At 44.7% G+C, this 18,400-nt stretch overlaps 1 protein-coding gene across 1 annotated transcript in view; it reads left to right on the top strand.

Annotated features, from left to right (window-relative positions):
* The window catches only part of OSBP2 (oxysterol binding protein 2), a 377,818-nt gene that overhangs the window by 89,111 nt on the left and 270,307 nt on the right, over positions 1-18,400 (top strand). Inside the window, exon 2 of the mRNA XM_077291739.1 lies at positions 106-314. Within this exon, the coding sequence (XP_077147854.1) occupies positions 106-314 (209 nt within the window). The remainder of the gene's footprint in view (positions 1-105; positions 315-18,400) is intronic.

The following is an 18,400-nucleotide window of genomic DNA, read 5'->3' as shown; positions in this document are numbered from 1 at the left end:
TGGATAGGTGATAACTTCTCAAGATGGGAATAACCCTTTTAGATGTTATTCACACTCTTTGCTGTTCTACCTGTTTACATTATTTCCCAATCTGTCATCCCACAGGACACAGGCTGAGATGGCCCACACCTGCCGGGGAACCATCAACCTGTCTACAGCCCATATTGACACAGAAGATTCATGCAACATTGTTCTGTCCAACGGTGGCCGGACATATCATCTCAAGGCAAGCTGCGAAGTGGAGAGACAGAGATGGGTCACAGCCTTGGAACTGGCCAAAGCCAAGGCTGTCCGCATGATGAACAACCAGTCAGGTAGTGTTCTTCACCGATCGCCTGAGAGAATCGCAGATGTTTTTGTGACAAAAGAATAAGAAAATTTCTGAACATTCTATGCGTGGTTGATGTCCAAAGAATTATTTCTAAAAGCGTTACCTCTTGTCTTGCATTTCATGTGTCCTGCTTGTGTAGGGAGATAGGCAGTGAAGGTATAATGATTTACACCAGAATCATTTGAGTTGGAGAAAAAGGCAGATATGCAGCATCAGGATCTTCCAATAAAAGCCATTTTATTAAAAGTAAAACCAAAAAGTGTGGCAATATCCACACCAAAAACATAAAAAATCTGTGCAAACGCGTTTCAGTCGAATGTCTTTAGTCATTGCATATAGAAAGTGGAGATCGGAAGGAGCATTAAGTCATATCCTGTTTCATCACATGAATAAGTGAAAGTAATCACCGGCTAATAAGCCGTAAATATGGTGGTGAAGAAAGAAACAATTATATATTATGAGATTACCACCTGAGGAATATACAGTACAAAATACCGGAGACAGAAAGGAGTGAAATATTAAGTCTTGCCTGATCTTAATGCCGAGCGGCGATGAAACAGAATATGGCGCCATCCAGTCTCCATTTTCTATTTTCAATTACTAAAAACATTTGACAGTAACGCGTTGGCACAGATTTTTAATGTTTTAGTGTGGGTATTGCAACGTTTTTTGGTTTTACCTTAATTAAAATTATGGCTTTTAATGGAAGATCCTGATGCTGGATATCTGTCTTTTTCTTATAATGTAAATAGTTCATTCATAAAGTAACCTTTTTTTTTTTTTTTTTTATAAAAAAAAAGCTTTTTTTTTTCATGTTGTTTTGGAGTGTATCAAAAGTTATACAACAAAATCTCAATATTCGCCTTTATCTTCGAGACTCAGCTGAAAAAAATTCTCACACCATAAGCTGGAGAAGGTTTTTTTTTTTTGCCTCATTTTTTTAATAAAAAATTGAAATGGAGAACATAATTTTATATTGACTGAGTTTATATATAAAAAATAGAGTAACTCTAACAACGCAATAATACCAGTTTAGACAGGTGGGTTTTGTCGTCTGTGCGATTGGTTTATTAACTTTTTTTTTTTTACGTTTCTAAAGTGAGAATGGTGAGGGACAGCCTGCCATTGTATGTATTGGGCACCATTTTCTACATGTATGCGGTCTTCTGCTGATACAGGACATATCATCGCATGATTTGCCCCACGTGTTTTAACATATAGTCCTTGTTTTATCAGCCTCTCTATCTGTTACCATAAGCATAGAATAATTTTTTTTCATTTATTTCTTCACTGGGATTGTATTCAGCTCAGCGCTGTATAGAAATTGTCACCAATCTCCTCATTCCTAGACCTTATTGGGGCCACAATCTCATTTTTACATCTCAGACAGATACATACTAGGGCAATTTACTAATGGGTATGTTTATTTCAGAAAACTGAAGACAACCCTTGTAATATTCCCTAGTAGGACAATTAGAAATTGTAGCTGGTGGTCCTCTGATTTTATTTAAGTGGCTGTTCTATAGTAGAATTTTATTGCATTATATTGGGAACATGATGGCTTCTTATGAAGCCCAGCCTAATGATGGCTTCTTATAAAGCCAAGCCTAATGATGGCTTCTTATGAAGCCCAGCCTAATGATGGCTTCTTATAAAGCCCAGCCTAATGATGGCTTCTTATAAAACCCAGCCTAATTATGTCTTCCTATGATGCCCAACCTAATGATGGCTTCTTATAATGGCTTCTTATAAAGCCCAGCCAAATTATGGCTTCTTATTAAGCCCAGCCTAATGATGGCTTCTTATTAAGCCCAGCCTAATGATGGCTTTTTATTAAGCCCAGCCTAATGATGGCTTCTTATTAAGCCCAGCCTAATGATGGCTTCTTATTAAGCCCAGCCTAATGATGGTTTCTTATGAAGCCCAGCCTAATGATGGCTTCTTATTAAGCCCAGCCTAATTATGGCTTCTTATGACGCCCAGCCAAATGATGGCTTCTTATGACGCCCAGCCTAATGATGGCTTCTTATGAAGACCAGCCTAATGATGGCTTCTTATGAAGTCCATCCTAATAATGGCTTCCAATGAAGCCCAGCCTATTGCTTGACTTCACAGGAGTGCCAAGAAAACAGGCTTGAGTGCCTTTACTGGTGTTTGTGATGGCATCTCCTGAAATGCGGCTATCAATTTGTCTTAATGTAAGGAGTTAACAGCAGCAATTGGAGCAAGCTCTGGTCGCTGCTGTTAGAGAAGCTGCTTCTATAACACAATGGTGTAGAATAGGTTGAGCTCCTGATGTCACACGTCTGGAATGAGTTAGACATGGGACATACTGTATATGCCCCTTTTCTGTTCTCAATATAAAATTGCTTTTTGGGTCTATGTTGAGAAATCTTTACATCTGTAGCCAGCCTGTGACATGAATCTGACTTGCAGCACATATTTACAGTGGGGGAAATAAGTATGTGATCCCTTGCTGATTTTGTAAGTTTGCCCACTGACAAAGCCATGAACAGTCTATAATTTGAAGGTAGGTTAATTTTAATATTGAGAGCTAGAATATCAAAAATAAAATCCAGAAAATCACATTGTAAAAATTATATAAATTTATTTGCATTTTGCAGTGAGAAATAAGTACTTAATCCCTCTGGCAAACAAGACTTAATACTTGGTGGCAAAACCCTTGTTGACAAGCACAGCAGTTAGACGTTTTTGTAGTTGATGATGAGGTTTGCGCACATCAGGAGGAATTTTGGTCCACTCCTCTTTGCAGATCATCTCTAAATCATTAAGATTATGAGGCTGTTGCTTGACAACTCGGAGCTTCAGCCTCCTTCATAAGTTTTCTATGGGATTAGGGTCTGGAGACTGGCTAGGCCACTCCATGACCTTAATGTGCTTCTTATTAAGCCACTCCGTTGTTGCCTTGGCTGTATTTTTTGGGTCATTGTCTTGCTGAAAGCCCCAGCCACGACTCATTTTTAATGTCCTGGCTGAGGGAAGAAGGTTGTCACTCAGGATTTTATGGTACATGGCTCCATCCATTCTCCCATTGATGCGGTGAAGTAGTCCTGTGCCCTTAGCAGAGAAACACCCCCAAAACATAATGTTTCCACCTCCATGCTTGACAGTGGGGACGGTGTTCTTTGAGTCTTAGGCAGCATTTCTCTTCCTCCAAACACGGCGAGATGAGTTAATGCCAAAGAGCTAAATTTTTGTCTCATCTGACCACAGCACCTTCTCCCAATCACTCAGAATCATCCAGGATTTCATTGGCAAACTTCAGATGGGACTGCACATGTGCCTTCTTGAGCAGGGGGACCTTTGCGGGCACTCCAGGATTTTAACCCTTTATGGCGTAATGTGTTACCAATGGTTTTCTTGGTGACTGTGGTCCCAGCTGCCTTCCTCATCATTAACAAGTTCCCCCCATGTAGTTTTAGGCTGATCTGTCACCTTCCTCATGATCAAGGATACCCCAAGAGGTGAGATTTTGCATGGTGCCCCAGATCAATGTCGATTGACAGTCATTTTGTATTTATTCCTTTTACTTACTATTGCATAAACAGTTGTCTCCTTCTCACCCAGCGTCTAACTTATGGTTTTGTAGCCCATTCCAGCTTTGTGCAGGACTATGGTCTTGTCCCTAACATCCTTATAAAGCTCTTTGGTCTTGCCCATGTTGTAGAGGTTAGAGTCTGACTGGTTAGTTGAGTCTGTGGACTGAAGTCTTTTATAAAAGTGACTGTGTAAGACAGCTGTCTTTTAATGCAGGTAACGAGTTGATTAGGAGCGTCTAACTGGTCTGTAGGAGCCAGAACTCTTAATGGTTGGTAGGGGATCAAATGGTTATTTCTCACTGCAAAATGCAAATAAATTTATATAATTTATACAATGTGATTTTCTGGATTTTATTTTTGATATTCTATCTCTCAATGTTAAAATTAACCTACCCTTACCCTTACAATTATAGACTGTTCATGTCTTTGTCTTACAAAATCAGCAAGGTATCAAATACTTATTTACCCTACTTTATCCTGGGACTCTACGGTATTGATATTCCACTTATGACTTTGGATCTGGGTTACTGTAAGTTTATTATAACCGCTACAACCTGCTATTAATATATTTTATAACCCCCATATTCTTTCCTACTACATCATGAAGAAACCACTTTAGCGGCACAGTAGCTCAAGCCTCATGATGAATTCGATTTCAGAATATTTAATCATCTTGCAGTCAAACACAATTGATTTTTATTTACTTTCAATAATCTTTGCTGTCAGGTTGCCCTGAGGATTTGAGTAATAAGATATGACATCATAGAGACCGTCTACACTTCAGTCTAGGGATTATCCGGATTTAGAAAACATGGATTGTACACTTTGTTTGATGCGCAGATAGCAAGAATCTGGTATTGAGCTAAATGGCCTTTTTGGTTTAATTGCTGTGTGCGGCATGAGAACAGTAAAAACCTCCATACACATGAATTTAAAGGTCTCATCTGGCATAGGACGTTGCGGTGCTGAAGACATTATGCCCCTCATCTGTCGTGATTCTTCCTTGTGCATTATACCTGCCTTTCATGCATGTATCTTGGCCGGTATATAGGGTGACCACTATATAGATGCCCATATAAGAAAGCTTGGCTGTGGTGCAGGGGCATGTAACAGCAATTAGTTAGGACATATTGTAGCAAGTGGCAGAGGTGATAGCTGTGGGGTAATGCACAGTGTCTCCTTCATGTCAGAAGTGTATCAAGGTTTTCTGGCACCCGGGACAAGAATTCAGATTGGCACCCCCACCCCCCCAAGCACATAGGCAATTTGAACACTTAGTCACGTGCCAATGAGCTGCTATCACTAATTCTCTCGATGTTCAGTAAAAAACTGAGAGAGGCAGAAAGAAACTCGTTGCCACAGAACCGTAAGTATGAAAATTCCACATTAGTGAAGTGGCTATGTGATGAAAAAGCAAGCAGAGCTGAATCCTGACACTGAGGATATTACACACTGTTAGGATTGGCATTCCACAGGGCTTCATTTTGTAATTGAAGGGCTTGTCTAGGTTTGAGATGAAAGTCTGCAGTCCCTCTATGTGACTGCAAGCTTCAGAATTCTCACTGCACACTTTTCTCCCTTGCCGGTAGCCAAAGTGGACGGTCATGTGAGCACAAGTATGCGATTTGTATACTTCTGGCCACATTCTGACTAGACGTGTCCGGACTCACTCAATTCATTTTCATTGCGTGAGACCACGCATGTCTAGTCGTCATGTGGCAACAGGTATGCAAATCGCCGGCAGTGCGCGCTGTGAGGATTCAGAAGTCTGCACTCACATAGAATGACTACAGACTCATCACAGACTTGGACAACCCCTTTCATGCTCCTCACATAAATAAAAGTATGAGAGTTAGTATTAGAAAAAATACAGTGCCTTGCGAAACTATTCGGCTCCCTGGAACTTTTCAACCTTTTCCCACATATCACGCTTCAAACATAAAAATACCAAATATAAATTTTTGGTGAAGAATCAACAACAAGTGGAAGACAATTGTGAAGTTGAATGAAATTTATTGGTTATTTTAAATTTTTGTGGAAATTCAAAATCTGAAAAGTAGGGCGTGCAATATTATTCGGCCCCTTTAACTTAATACTTTGTTGCGCCACCTTTTGCTGCGATTACAGCTGCAAGTCACTTGGGGTATGTCTCTATCAGTTTTGTACATCGAGAGACTGAAATTCTTACCCATTCTTCCTTGGCAAACAGCTCGAGCTCAGTGGGGTTTGATGGAGATCGTTTGTGAACAGCAGTTTTCAGCTCTTTCCACAGATTCTCGATTGCATTGAGGTCTGGACTTTGACTTGGACATTCTAACACCTGGATACGTTTATTTGTGAACCATTCCATTGTAGATTTTGCTTTATGTTTGGGATCATTGTCTTGTTGGAAGACAAATCTCTGTCCCAGTCTCAGGTCTTTTGCAGCCTCCAACAGGTTTCACATCAATTTTAACCATCTTTCCTGTCACTGCTGAAGAAAAGCAGGCCCAAACCATGATGCTGCCACCACCATGTTTGACAGTGGGGATGGTATGTTCAGGGTGATGAGCTGTGTTGCCTTTACGCCAAACATATCGTTTGGCATTGTTGACAAAAAGTTCGATTTTGGTTTCATCTGACCAGAGCACCTTCTTTCACATATTTGGTGTGTCTCCCAGGTGGCTTGTTGCAAACTTTAAACAACACTTTTTATTGATATCTTTTTGCCATTCTTCCATAAAGGCCAGATTTGTGCAGTGTACAACTGATTGTTGTCCTATGGACAGACTGTCCCACCTCAGCGGTAGATCTCTGCAGTTCATCCAGAGTGATCATGGCCCTCTTGGCTGCATCTCTGATCAGTCTTCTCCTTGTTTGAGATGAAAGTTTAGAGGGACGGCCGGGTCTTGGTAGATTTGCACTGGTATGATACTCCTTCCATTTCAATATGATCACTTGCACAGTGCTCCTTGGGAAGTTTAAAGTTTTGGAAATCATTTTGTATCCAAATCCGGATTTAACCTTCTCCACTACAGTATCACGGACCTGCCTGTTGTGTTCCTTGGTCTTCATGATGCTCTCTGTGCTTCAAACAGAACCCTGAGACTTATCACAGAGCAGGTGCATTTATACGGAGACTTGATTACACACAGGTGGATTATATTTATCATCATTAGGCATTTAGGACAACATTGGATCATTCAGAGATCCACAATGAACTTCTGGAGTGAGTTTGCTGCTATGAAAGTAAAGGGCTGAATAATATTGCACGCCCCACTTTTCAGTTTTTGAATTTCCACAAAAATTTTAAATAAATAACCAATAAATTTTGTTCAACTTTACAATTGTGTTCCACTTGTGTTTGATTCTTCACCGAAAATTTATATTTGGTATCTTTATGTTTGAAGCATGATATGTGGGAAAAGGTTGAAAAGTTCCAGGGAGCCGAACACTTTCGCAAGGCACTGTATGTACATCCAGTTACCTGATACAATAGATGACGTTAACTTGTCTCTGATTTGGAATCTTTCATTTTCTTTCTTCATCTTGTCCAGACTCCATGATGACAGCCACAGCTCGTCGCTGCAGACTTCTATGGGCTTCTGCAGCACATCCCCACACCATGCCCTTAACAACAGCAGTGTCACTATAATGCTCCTTAATAAAAAAAAATATGCCCTACACTGAATAAACCCCTGAATAAATAATTGCCCCTCACTATATTCCCTGCACAAAATATGACCCCACACTGTCCCTCTTATGGTACAAGCCCTCCACACTGCCACCTGTTTTCCATAGAGGGCCCCCTCTTCAGACTGTCCTCACGCACTGTGTCCCCCCCTATAGGACCCAGTCTCTAAACTGTGCCACCTCATCACCCTTCCTGGCTGACTGTCTCCTCCTGCTGTGCCCTTACACTGTCCTCCCCAAAGCTACCTCCCCACACACACACACTACTCAGTCTCTATTCTGTGTCCACTTACACATTTCGCCCTCCATACTGTATCCTCACACTATTTCCCTCAATATTCTCCTCACACATTTCTACCTTCCTCCTCATACTGTCTCCTCTCACATCACCTCAGCTAACCATACTGCCTCCTCATATATTTACCCCCTTTCCCTCTATACTGCCTCCTCACATATTACCCTCGCTCCCCATACTGTCTGCATTCATACCCCCACATGCTCCCCATACTGTGTCCGTATTCATTTCCCCCTTCTCTACCCATACTGCTTTCATGACCATCCTCCCCATTCTGTGTCTGCACCAATCCCCCCATTCACTATACTGTGTCTGCACCCATCCCCCCTCATACATTCCACCTTGGTCCTCATACGGTGTCCGCACCCACCGTCCCACTCATCATACTGGGTTCACACCATCCCCCCACTCACCATACTGTGTTTGCACCCATACCACCACTCACTCACCATACTGTGGTCGCATACATTCCCCCTTTTTCCCTCCCAATACTGCTTCGCACCCATCTTCCCCATTCTACTGTGTCCACTTACCATACTGGGTCCACACCTATCCCCCCACTCACCATATTGCGTCTGCACCCCATCCCCCTATATCCCCCTATACTGTTTCTTCATTCCCTCATTCCGAGTAACGACCAGCAGCATGATCACATGACCAATTGTTCACAGGGAGCCAGCGCACTGCACCTTCTGTGAGCCGGCTCAGAGAACGGCCAACTCCCAGTCTGGGAGGTGGCAAAATGCAGCCGCCTGGGCGACACTTCGGACCACCACATTAGGTGGCCCTTCAGCGCCCTGCTGCACCCAAGGCAGATACCCCACCTGACCCCCTGGCCACTCTTAGATACGCCTCTACTCCATGTAGTAAATGACAAATCATTCCTTGAGTCGGAGATGACACCTGTACGTTTGTACATGGTATTAGATGTTTTTAACAGCTTCGAAATGTTGGGCTGTGATTTTCATTATGTGGAAAGAGTGGTGGGAAAGGTTGATGTAAGTCTTGCTCTGGTTTAGATGGAGAGGAAAATTATCTTGGAAATATTTGTGTGGATAGTCTTTCCAGAATCATTTTCGCCTGATATATCCCTGCTGCATGGTCAACAGAACAGGGGAGTATTGTTCTGCTAGATCTCATTGGGAGATAATATATAACTGTAGGAAAAAAAACATGGACCACACATCCAAAAATAACACATTGCTTTACTGCAGCTTAGCAAAAATGTACAAAACTCAACATAAGGTTCTTTTTCTATTCGCCACGACAGCACCCACTGAGAGAGGGGATCCGCCCCTAGGAACAGGAAACCTACAGAGAGATAAAAGGGGCGGCCCCCCCTCGCTCCTCAGTTGGTTTCCTGTTCCTAGAAGGAAGCCCACAGAGAAGATCTCTGTAGACACTGTACAGCGGTGTCTGAGAAGAGGAAAAACTCGCCTGGATGCCGCCTGTGCGTCTCTGCTGAGCGGCAGGGGCTCCAGAGCGAGTAGAAGCAGAGTCGGGGATTCCTGTTGGTTCCCTCCTCGTCTGCACCGGCCAAATAGTGGGGCCTGGAAAGTTCCAACGATCTCCCTGCTGGGACATCGTTGTGGAAGGAAGACCATGGCGGTATGGTTACCTGGTCGATCCCGGTCTGGAAGGTGTGGCGCTGGACAGCAGAGGCTCCCCCCGGTCCCTCAGGTACGATGCGTGGGGTTGTAATGCCGGAAAAATGCGGCAGACGCCGGCGCATGCGCAGTGCGTCCGGAATCCCGGATGTAGTATGGCCGACCCCCGGAGGTCGGCATTGCATTTCCGGGGGAACCGCCATGATGGATTCCTCCTGGCGGTGTTCGCAGGTGTCCTGGTGCAGGTCATTGAAATAAAAAAAAAAAAATGGGTTGCAGCTGCGGGGGCTGAGATTGATAGCCCACACTATAAAAGTCTGATAGGAAGGGAAAAACAGTACGCATTATGTCGTCCCACGAGGAAGTCAGTGAGCACCCTGTAGAAGAGCCACTAATGCAAAGTGGTAATGCTGCAAAAAAGAATAGTGGACACTCCAGGAAGAGTGATTCCACTGAAAAATCAGGAAGGAGATCATCCCGTTCCACATCCCAGACCGGACGATCCACCCAACAATCGGTATAGTATGCTTCAGAATGTTTGGGTATTCAGCTCCTTCAGAGCTTATATTGGTCTCCTCTGCTCATGTCCCTCTAGGCAAAAAGCAAGGAGAAGACCAAGCACAAGCAGTGTGCTATATGTATTGAGCCCCTGCCTGACTCTTATTCAAAAACGTTATGTCAGGCATGCATAGATAATACCCTGCGGCAGGAGGAGTCCGTTAAAATGGACGAAATACGGCTCATGATTCGGGAGGAACTCCAATCGTTGAGTGGTGGTCCCTCAGGCAGTGTTGAGAAGAGAAGTAGGAGAAAATCCTCACCCAATGCTGACACGTCGGCGGAAAGTGGGGAAATTGATTCAGACGTCTCCCACTTGTCTGGTTCCTCAGATGAGGAGGAATATGTCTGTTTCCCGACTGAGGGAGTAAATAGTCTAGTCAAATCAGTGAGGAAAACGATGGGGGTGTCGGAGGTTAAAGAACCCCAAACGGCCCAGGAGGTTATGTTCGCAGGTCTATCTCAGCGAAAGGGCCACGTATTCCCAGTAAACCAGACTATAAAAGATCTCATTAAAAAAGAGTGGAGCAAGGGGCAGAAGGGGTTTACACCAGTATCCTGTAAGAGACGTTACCCCTTTGAGGACGAAGATTTAAACACCTGGACTAAAGTTCCAAAGGTCGATGCGGCTGTCGCATCCACTTCCCGCCGTTCTTCCCTACCAGTGGAAGATTCAGGCTCCTTATCTGATCCCATGGATAGGAAATCGGATGCACTTTTGAAAAAATCGTGGGAGGCCTGTGTCACTGCATTTAGGCCGGCAATCGCCACCACATGTACCAGTAGATCTATGCTGGTTTGGTTAGACCAGCTGGACCAGAATATCAAGAGTGGTATATCTAGAGAGAAATTGAGGGCAGCCATCCCCTTAATTAAGAGCGCTGCGGCATTTATATCCGATGCCTCCGTGGATTCTCTCCGCCTGGCGGCCAGGACAGCCAGCCTCGCAAATACTGCCCGCCGAGCCTTATGGTTAAAGAACTGGAAGGGGGATGCCCAGTCCAGATCCAAGTTGTGTGCCATACCCTGTCAGGGTGAGTACCTCTTTGGAACTATTCTGGATGAGATACTCACTAAGGCGGGTGAGCGTAAAAAAGGTTTTCCTAATCCCTTTGTTCCTGCTTACAGAAGGGCATTTAGGAGGCCAGCATTTGGCAGAAAGGGAAGCTTTAAAGAGCAATGGAGGAACAAAGACTTCAGGCAGAAAGGCAATTTATTTAACAAACGTCCCTTCAAACCAGCCGAAAAATCCCGGGAACCCTATTCCACCAGTGGGCGGTAGACTACTGGGATTTATCAATCAGTGGAGAGAAATAACTATCAACCCATGGGCCATAAAATTAATATCCTCAGGCCTCACCCTAGACTTCATCCGAAAACCTCCGGATTCCTTTCGGCTCACCTCCCTAAAATCCAAACTACAACAAGAAGCATTGGAAGTAGAAGTTAAGTCCCTTCTTGCAAAACGGGTCTTAATAGAGGTTCCATCATCTCAAACGGGGCAGGGGTTCTACTCCCCCTTGTTTCTGATTACAAAACCTGACGGATCCTATAGAACTATTTTTAATTTGAGAAAACTAAATATGTTCATAAAACCCACAACATTTAAGATGGAATCCATTCGATCAGCCATTAAAAATTTGTTCCCTAACTGTTACATGGTAGTACTTGATCTCAAAGATGCTTATTATCATCTTCCTATACACCAGTCGCACCAGCAGTTTCTTCGGGTAGCAGTAGTTATAGACGGTCAAGTTCGTCATTTTCAATATAGAGCAATGCCCTTTGGTCTGTCTATGGCTCCTAGAGTCTTTACTAAGTTACTTTTGGAAGTAATGTCCTTCCTACGATTAAAAGACACATTGGTCATCCCATATCTGGACGACCTACTAATTGTGGGGAAAAATTTCTTACAGTGTGAGCAAAGGTTGGAGGAGGTGGTATCCTCTTTACAAAGGCTGGGTTGGATTATTAACTGGGAAAAATCCAGACTCCAACCCGTCACTTGTCAGAAATTTTTAGGTCTCCTCCTGGATTCAGTAGACCAAAAATGTTGGTTGCCTGATGATAAAAAGTATTCGATCATTAGTAAAGTAGATTTAGCTGTCAAAAAGCGTAATATGTCACTGAGAAATGCCATGTCATTGTTAGGTTCACTATCATCATGTATCCCTGCGGTTAAATGGGCTCAATTCCATACCAGGCAGCTGCAAAAATTGGTATTACAGGAGGACACAAAAAATAGGGTACATTTAGATCGAACAATTTTCTTAACGGCAGAGGTAGTACACTCCCTTACATGGTGGTTAGATTGGGGAAATCTATCAGAGGGGGTACCATGGGTCATTACCCCTTCTTCCATAGTGACCACAGATGCTAGTCCGGAGGGCTGGGGAGCACATTTTGGTGATCAGGTGGTTCAGGGCCTTTGGTCCAGGTCAGAATTAGCTAATTCCTCTAATGTAAAAGAATTAAGAGCCATATATTATTCCCTACTCCACTTTCTTCCCCAGCTACGAGGCTCTCACACAAGGGTCCTCTCAGACAACACCTCGGCAGTAGCCTATTTAAATCGTCAAGGAGGTACACGGTCAGAAAATCTTATGAAAGTCTCTTCGGACATCATGACGTTAGCCGAAAGTCATCTGTTGTCCTTGTCAGCGGTGCACATCAGAGGTATAGACAACTTTCGTGCCGATTTCCTCAGTCGCCATACCCTTCATCAAGGGGAATGGATGCTCAGCAGAGAGATTTTCCGGCTGATAACAGACCGATGGGGCGTGCCACAAATAGACCTATTCGCAACAAGGTCCAACCGTCAGGTCAAAACATTTGCTTCCCTTTGCAGACTGGACAACCCCGACATATTCGATGCCCTTCAGGTGCCATGGACATTCGACCTGGCCTACGCATTCCCTCCATGGAATCTATTACCTATAGTAATAAGAAAAATAAGGGAGGAGGGGGCAAGAGTTCTGTTGGTAGCCCCATTCTGGCCCAAAAGGCCATGGTTCTCCTGGCTCAGGGCGATGTCGACTACAGACCCTTGGATCCTGCCTCAGACCAAGCACCTGTTGTCTCAGGGACCGTTTTTTCCATCCTCGGGTAAAAGGCATGAATCTGACGGTATGGAATTTGAAAGGCACTTACTAACTCTAAGGGGTTTTTCCAGTGGGCTTATAGATACTCTTATGAAGAGTAGAAAGCCTTCCACTACCCAAATCTATGTCAGAGTTTGGAAAAAATTCCTTCAATTTCATACTGCACAACTTTCCGCTGAAGTTCCTGTATTTGCAATATTGGAGTTCTTGCAAAAAGGACTTGAATTAGGACTGTCTGTAAATACTCTAAGAGTCCAGGTTTCAGCTCTAGGAGCCCTCTTTAGTTATGATGTGGCGGGAGATAGATGGGTTTCTCGTTTTATATCAGCATGTGAACGATCAAAACCTATTCATATACCACAGGTGCCTCAGTGGGATCTATCTCTGGTCCTAGATGCCTTGACACAAAGCCCGTTTGAGCCGCTACATGAGGCCTCATTAAAGAACATCTCGCTAAAAACAATACTGTTGGTAGCGTTAGTATCCGCTAGAAGAGTGAGTGATCTCCATGCCTTGTCTATTGACCCTCCTTATCTATCCGTGACATCTGATAGAATAATTTTAAAGACGGACCCTTGTTATCTCCCTAAGGTAGCCACTAGTTTTCACAGATCCCAGGAGATCTTGTTACCTACCTTCTATGAAGACCACTCGACTCCAGAAGAAGCCAGGCTTCATACCCTAGATGTTAAGAGAACTATTCTAGCCTACTTAGAGAGGACTAGGGACTGGAGGAAGAGTAGGGCTCTCTTTGTCTCTTTCCAGGGGAAAACCAAGGGTTCCAGAGTTACAAAGAACACGCTACCACGCTGGATTAGAGATGCCATAATCCTGGCGTATAAAGCTGGAGGAAGAGATCCTCCAATGCATGTGGGAGCACACTCCACAAGAGCCGTGTCGACCTCCTGGGCAGAAAGGGCGAATGTGCCGATAGACCTTATATGTAAGGCTGCAACTTGGTCTTCACCAAACACCTTCTATAGACACTATAGATTAGATCTATCTGCTACTTCTGACCTAACCTTTGGGGTTTCGGTTCTTGATTCAGTTAACCCACCCAGTATATAGTCTCTGAAAATCTCTCAGTGGGTGCTGTCGTGGCGAATAGAAAATATCGGATTACTCACCGGTAATGCTCTTTTATAGAGCCCACGACAGCACCCATTCGATTCCCTCCCTTTTCTTTATTTAGTTGCACATGGTGTCTTAATAGGGAGATGTATATAATAGAGTAATATGATATGAAGTTGTAATTATGTATATATGCCTAAACCTGGTAAACTAAAAAACCTGGCGGCGGTTCCTCCTTTTTCTCTGTAAAACAACTGAGGAGCGAGGGGGGGCCGCCCCTTTTATCTCTCTGTAGGTTTCCTGTTCCTAGGGGCGGATCCCCTCTCTCAGTGGGTGCTGTCGTGGGCTCTATAAAAGAGCATTACCGGTGAGTAATCCGATATATTTTAACATTATGATCAGACTGTATTAGCTCACTGCCACGACACTGTGAACCTCTAGGTGGATCCTGGACATGAAAGATGTGACAGCGCACCAACACCAAGGGAAAGGAGCTAAAACACTCCCCTTCTACATGTCCTCAGACTGTGAACTGAGAGGAAAAATAAGTGAACCCCTCTTGCCATCTCCTGCTAATTAAAGACTGTTGGGTCATCTGGGAGTGCTGGTCCAAGCAAAAAAAACACAAAAAGGAAGTGACAGTATGCAATATGCTATAAATGTAGAAAAAAGATCTTCTACTAGATCTCATCTGGAGATAATGTTGGTTATTGGCCAGTCAGTAGATTAAACTGGAAAACCATTAGCACACAGGGAACACGTGAAAACTTGCCTATGGGTAGGTGCATATGGTGACTTGTGTACCCGCATAGTTTTTGAAGCAGAACATGCTTCAGGAAAATGCTGATAGTGAAGCGTCTTCTTTGTCATCTTTTTCGTTTTTGTGGCATCTTTTTTTTAAATTGCTATAAAATATTTTGTATTTCTCCTTCTCCTCATTGGGGGACACAGACCGTGGGTGTATGCTGCTGCCAATAGGAGGCTGACATTAAGTGATACAAAAAAAAGCTAGCTCCTCCCCTGCAGCATATACCTTCCTGCTGGCTCTCAGCTAACCAGTTCTTGCTTAGCGTCTGTAGGAGGCACACGGGTCTGGTTCAGACCCCATCGTTTTTATTTTATTTTTTACTTTTCTGTAAATTTTTATTTTTTAATTAACTGAGTGAAGGGGGCGACGGATCCTTTCAAGGTTCCGATCTCCCCCGTACCATCAACAGGCGAGAACGCGGAGTGTCGCCTCCCTGTACCCTCTCCTGCGACGTGGGAAGCCATGCCTGAGCTCACTTCAGGGGTGACGGTTCCTTCGGGTCCTGATCTCCCCACACCAGCAACGGGCGAGCACATGGACTGTCGCCTCTATGTATCCTCTCCTGGAGCCAGGCCTAATGCCGGACAACTGGCCCTGTCCACCCGGGGGCTTGAACTCCGTGGATGTACAGAGGCTCCTTCTCTTCGGCGTCCGAGCAGCCCCCACTGTCCCACCACTGTTGAAGCGGATGGCACAAGGAGGCGGACGGTTCCTCTCCACTTCCCTAACAAAGGGATGATGGATTAAGGGTTATCGCTTTATCCCTGCACCGTCCACGCTGCAATACCTGACCTGCATTAGAACAGCACAGTCATCCGCGGCGGCTCCATGCCGGGACGCGCACCAATTGTGAGTGGATCCTGTCAGTGATGGGCCCCTGCAGTGGGATATTAACATGCTGACAGGCAGCCGCAGCTTCCCTGTGGCCCACCTCCCTAAGGTAACGCTCCGGCCGGCTGCAAAAATTTAGCCCCCGGCTTCGGCCGATGTGTTGGCCGCATCCCGGAAGTCGTGCCCGCACTATGGCACGCAAAGGCGGCTCCGCCCATCTTTTCTGGAGTTGTCTGTCTGGCACTGGAGCGTTCGCTTTTCTTGGCCCACTGCCCCTCTATTCTACCCCTGGTATTGCTCCCGCCGGCTGCAGAAATTTAGGCCCCAGCTTGGGCCTATTAATGGAAGTCACGTGGCTCCGCCTACATCACGTCTGTGGCTCCGCCCCCGAAATGGCTTGTTTCGCTCTCTGCGAGACTTTATCAACTCTGCATCTACCAGTGGCCATTTTGGTCCACCCGGCCGGCAGGGGCGATGGTTTTTTGCATTAAAGGGACACAACGACTCTGCAGCCAGGTAAGGAAGTACTGCTCTCTTCCCTCCTGTACTTACATGAATGACCCTTATTATTCCCTGGTCTTAATGGAGGCACATGACCAGTATTCCCTGGTCTTAAAGGCACATGACCAGTATTCCCTAGTTTTAAAGGCACATGATCAAGATTCCCTGGTCTAAAAGGCACATGACCAGCATTTTCTGGTCTTAAAGGCATTTGACTAGCATTCCCTTGTCTTAAAGGCACATGACCAGTCCGAAGTCAGCTTATACCAGAGTACCATAGTTCCCCTGAGTGGGCTTCATCACTGCCACATCCCATGGCTTCTCTGATCAAGAGATTGAAGCCCTCCGTGAACACTCTGTGGCTGGGAGTGCTCGCAGGACCGATTATATATGGTTCCTCTCCTACATGGGAGCCGTCGGCGCTAGCAGGGGCCACAAGTATTCTAGAAACGTACAGGCGTCTAGAAAATGGAAGCTTCATTTCCTGATCTCCCTCACCAATGATTTCCTGAGAACAAGACTCTGATATGGATCGGATACTGCCTTGGATCTGGACTCACCAGAGCTTCAGAAAAGGATGGATTCACCTATTTATATCATCAACCAATCTCTGTTGATTGATGAGGGCTACGGTTCTACTCTAGATCACGCAGTGTCCCTCATAAGGAGTCTAAACTCCCTTGCATTTGTCATTCACCCGGATAGGGAGCGTCCGGATAAGCGATCCACTGGACAGAAGCCTCTGCAAGCAAGGTATCCTTTTTCAGCCAATATGCAAACATGTGGGGTAGCCCCTCCACGTACAGTGGGGCAAAAAAGTATTTAGTCAGTCAGCAATAGTGCAAGTTCCACCACTTAAAAAGATGAGAGGCGTCTGCAATTTACATCATAGGTAGACCTCAACTATGGGAGACAAACTGAGAAAAAAAAATCCAGAAAATCACATTGTCTGTTTTTTTATCATTTTATTTGCATTTTATGGTGGAAAATAAGTATTTGGTCAGAAACAAAATTTCATCTCAATACTTTGTAATCTATCCTTTGTTGGCAATGACAGAGGTCAAACGTTTTCTGTAAGTCTTCACAAGGTTGCCACACACTGTTGTTGGTATGTTGGCCCATTCCTCCATGCAGATCTCCTCTAGAGCAGTGATGTTTTTGGCTTTTCGCTTGGCAACACGGACTTTCAACTCCCTCCAAAGGTTTTCTATAGGGTTGAGATCTGGAGACTGGCTAGGCCACTCCAGGACCTTGAAATGCTTCTTACGAAGCCACTCCTTCATTGCCCTGGCGGTGTGCTTTGGATCATTGTCATGTTGAAAGACCCAGCCACGTTTCATCTTCAATGCCCTTGCTGATGGAAGGAGGTTTGCACTCAAAATCTCACTAAACATGGCCCCATTCATTCTTTCATGTACCCGGATTAGTCATCCTGGCCCCTTTGCAGAGAAACAGCCCCAAAGCATTATGTTTCCACCACCATGCTTTACAGTAGGTATGGTGTTTGATGGATGCAACTCAGTATTCTTTTTCCTCCAAACACGACAAGTTGTGTTTCTACCAAACAGTTCCAGTTTGGTTTCATCAGACCATAGGACATTCTCCCAAAACTCCTCTGGATCATCCAAATGCTCTCTAGCAAACTTCAGACGGGCCCGGACATGTACTGGCTTAAGCAGTGGGACACGTCTGGCACTGCAGGATCTGAGTCCATGTTGGCATAGTGTGTTACTTATGGTAGGCCTTGTTACATTGGTCCCAGCTCTCTGCAGTTCATTCACTAGGTCCCCCCGCGTGGTTCTGGGATTTTTGCTCACCGTTCTTGTGATCATTCTGACCCCACGGGGTGGGATTTTGCGTGGAGCCCCAGATCGAGGGAGATTATCAGTGGTCTTGTATGTCTTCCATTTTCTAATTATTGCTCCCACTGTTGATTTCTTCACTCCAAGCTGGTTGGCTATTGCAGATTCAGTCTTCCCAGCCTGGTGCAGGGCTACAATTTTGTTTCTGGTGTCCTTTGACAGCTCTTTGGTCTTCACCACAGTGGAGTTTGGAGTCAGACTGT

Source organism: Ranitomeya variabilis, chromosome 1 (genome assembly GCF_051348905.1).
Source record: "Ranitomeya variabilis isolate aRanVar5 chromosome 1, aRanVar5.hap1, whole genome shotgun sequence".
NCBI classification, from domain to species: Eukaryota; Metazoa; Chordata; class Amphibia; order Anura; family Dendrobatidae; genus Ranitomeya; species Ranitomeya variabilis.
Note: the sequence above shows the minus strand (reverse complement) of the source record. Positions and strands in the feature narration are given on the sequence as shown.